Genomic DNA, 3,653 nt, shown 5'->3' on the forward strand with positions numbered 1-3,653 from the left:
ATAAAACCTTAAAAATAAGATAAAGTATATGAAATGCTAAGACTACGCATATTCACATCACAACAAAAACGTAGGTAGAATGGTAGATTTGCTAAAAGTTAATTGTCCTTTTGCGGAAGTTCTAACACGGTTTATGTATAGCAATAGTTTATGTTGTGGACAGTTCAGTTTGTCACTTAGTACGTAGAAAAATCAAGTCTCGTGAAGAAAATAAGTCCAAAAACATATATATTTAATTAATACAGAGGACTGTAGGTGTATAATTTTGTCTATAAGTACTCAGTAACTCGCTTCCACAATTTCACATGCATCAGAGTCATCAGGAAACTACCTTTTTCCCTTTCTGAGATTTCCCAAAGCAAGTTTTTGGGATTGTTCATCCACTCAAGGAGGAGTGGTTTTTGCAGGGGAAAAAGTGGGTTTTTAATTGTTGGAAGTGAAGAAATCATGGGGAATTGCCTGATGAGATCAAGGCAGCTGGAAGAAGAGGAAAGAGAAGAGCAGCTAGAAGAGATTCGTAATCGTGAAGCTGCAACCGAGTTTGAGAAGGAAAATAAAGTAGGGAAAGGCAGCATAAAGGTGAAGATAGTGCTTACAAAAGAGGAGCTTGAGTTGTTTTTGATGAAGCTGAAGAATAACAGTGGAGGGAATAGCTTAGGGGATCTTTTGGCGGAAATGGAGAAAGATAGATCAGGAAAAGTTGATTCCTGGAGACCTTCATTGGAGAGTATCATGGAAGACGCCGACGCTGAAGGACTTGAAATGGACAGATCATGATTCTTGAAGCTTCAATCCCTTTTGCTTTTCTTTCTTTTCCCTTTCTTTTTCTTCTTATACTTTTTGATTCATATTCTTCACAACCTCATTTTACTTAGCTAGGAGCTTTGGTTTTTGAATATACAGAACTCTCTCTTTACTACGAACTTAGATCTTTTATTCAAGCTTTCTGCAGTTAAAGTATAGATCTATATGGATATCTGGTTGAAAGGACTGATGGATTTTAAGGCTGACATATTTAGACAGTTTATATGGAGTAGTATCATTTTAAATATGTTGTTTGTAAGCTGTGGTCTATGGAATTGATTGGGAGTGCATGGAATGAGAAGTTAATGGATGTCATTTTAGTTTTACCCACCAAATCTTGTTCATCAAATCTAATTATTTTCTCCTCATCCTCCTCCCCTTGACAAATATGAGAAATGGTGAGAGTGAGACGGGGCATGAGACATGCTTTGAGTTTCAACTGCGAATTGCCTAATTAAATTGTTTTTGACATTTGGGAATTTATGTAAACTGGAATGAGGTAGAGTCATTAATGATAGAGCCCAGAATCAGCGCCAAATTTTTTAAACGTACTTTTTCTAAATCAAATTTTTTCTAACAATAACAATATTAAAGTAGACCTAAATTCTATGCGTTAAGCTGAACTGGTCTGAGAGTTTCACAAGCTTAGCTATATAGCCCGTGAAATTTCCAACCGATCCAACAAAACAGTTGAAGAAACCTGTGTGTTTATGAAGCAAATTAAAAGCGAGGGATTATTTAATCAAAGTGGTTCCCGGCATCCCGACATTAATAAAGTGCATGTTCTAAAATTAATTTGCAGGGTTGAATTAACTTCTGGTTGGTTAGACTTTGGGTCTGCATTTTTCTAACATTTGACTGTGTCTTACGCTTCTAAACATGCTTTTCTCAATCAAGAAACGGATCATCTTAGATATCTAGTAATTTCCTTTGATTATGATTTTTTTTTTCAAAGGGATCATAGTTTAGAAATAAAAAATATTATAAATATCAGAATTTAAATTTTAAATTTATTAAATGTTGAAGATAATTATATAAATTAATTAAATTATTTATTTAAATATTATAAAAAATGTTATCGGTGATATTTACTAATTTTCTTTAATTATAACTTTTTTTATAAATTGTTCAGAGCTTAAAAATAAAAAAATTATAAATATCAGAATTTAAATTTTAAAATATTTACATAAATCAATTGAATATACAAAGCTCGTAAGAAGAGAGCATGACTTCCTTTTTCTCTCGAGAGAAGTTGACTCCATCTGTTTTTCCAAAAATCAAATCAACAAATGAAATTTTCTTCCATTAAACTGGGTTTAAGGGTGTCCTGTAGTGTTTAAAATTCAAAAGGAAACCTTCAAAGTTTGCGCGTTGAATTGTGGAAACGTTAGCATTAAATGCATCAGCTTCTAAATTGCATATCTTAATCAAGGACTTAGTCAAAATTGTCCATTTGGCTTTAATATTTAATATAAATCAAGGCCTTTTTTTTTTTTTTTTTTTGAGTATAATCAACTTTCGAATTCTTTCAAGTAGGTTTGGTGTTCCTTGGATCAAGTTGAATCAGATGCTCTCAGAATCAAGAAAAATTATTAAAACCCCTTAACCTAAATTATCTTGTATCAGGCAAACTGTAGTGTAGAATGTGGATAAATAATTTAAAATTTAAAGTTTAATTCAATTATTTATGTAATAAATTTTAAAATGTAACATTTAATAATTTTAAATTTTAAATTTTAATATTTATAATTTTTTTAAAGTTATGATTTCTTATGTAAAGTAGCTCCGGCTTCTTATTAAAACATACATTGCTAAAATATTTCTTTTTGGAATTGGATTTTGTGGTGACATTTTTTTTCCTTTTTCTTTGAAAGAGATGTTAGTTTTTTCTTGCCTCAAATTCTGTAGCAAATTAGAGTTTTGAGACAAAATTTTTGAACAAAAAAAAAAAAAAAAAGCTCCATTTCAGAATGACAGATATCGAATACGGGCCATTTGGGCTAACATTAACGATGTGAGTGAAATGGGAGCAGTTAGACAATGGGTTTGATTTAAACATCTGAGCCCAGCAAACGTAATCGAAGGGTCCATATAAAAACTTGAGGCCCATTTTTTCCTTGTCGAACAGAAAACTGGCATTGTCTCTCGATGGGGACCTCTTCTTCTCCATCAAGGAAAGTGAGTAGAGACCAATAGCCTAAACTTGTGACTTTTTGTACGTAAACTCACGACTTCTTGCTTAATATAGTAATGGATAAAATCAGCGGCAAAAGTCATCAGTGGGCTACATTTGAAGGGGATCTCTGTTACTTTGATTGACCCAAAAACACCATGAGCACTCCCAATGTCTGCTCCAAAGCTTATTTCATTTAAATCTCCTTTTGAGGGAAGAATTTTGACTACTCTATTCACTGACATTATCAGGATTCCAACAGATCAAGAGGACATTTGAAGATTCTAAAAAAAAGGAAACAAGTTTTACTGGTTGCCGTAGGAAAAGAAAAAACAAAAAAAAAAAAACCTTCTAATTGTTCTAAATTGCCCATCCAATTGTTGAATTCAATTTCTTCCTAAAATTGCATAGGCAAAACTCATTGTCTTCAAACATAATTTTAGTATGAATAAGATTCGGGTTTGGGATAGCAATGGTTACCAGACGCCCCTCCTTCCTGCAACAAAAGTTGGTTTTCTAGTTTCAATGGGAACCCGGGATTTAGAAAGGCCTTTGGGCAAGCACTTAGGTCACTACCTTAAAACAAGCAAAAGACAAGATTGTCGCCTGTTCATGAAGTGTTAAATTTTTAATTTCAGTGCTTAAAATTTAAATTTTGACTATTTGAATTTAAAAA

The 3,653-nt window shown here is 32.5% G+C and overlaps 1 protein-coding gene across 1 annotated transcript; it reads left to right on the forward strand.

Annotated features, from left to right (window-relative positions):
• Positions 1-262: 262 nt before the first annotated feature.
• LOC111287290 (uncharacterized) lies at positions 263-1,139 on the forward strand. The gene has a single exon (XM_022877731.2). The coding sequence runs from the start codon at positions 448-450 to the stop codon at positions 775-777; it is 330 nt and encodes a 109-aa protein (XP_022733466.1). The 5' UTR covers positions 263-447; the 3' UTR covers positions 778-1,139.
• Positions 1,140-3,653: the final 2,514 nt, after the last annotated feature.

Source organism: Durio zibethinus, chromosome 17 (assembly GCF_047325235.1).
Source record: "Durio zibethinus cultivar Kanyao isolate XHJ-2024 chromosome 17, ASM4732523v1, whole genome shotgun sequence".
Taxonomy (NCBI): domain Eukaryota; kingdom Viridiplantae; phylum Streptophyta; class Magnoliopsida; order Malvales; family Malvaceae; genus Durio; species Durio zibethinus.

Excerpts from the sequence above, each read along its gene's own strand:
- LOC111287290 (XM_022877731.2), top strand. The coding sequence starts at position 448 with ATGGGGAATTGCCTGATGAGATCAAGGCAGCTGGAAGAAGAGGAAAGA.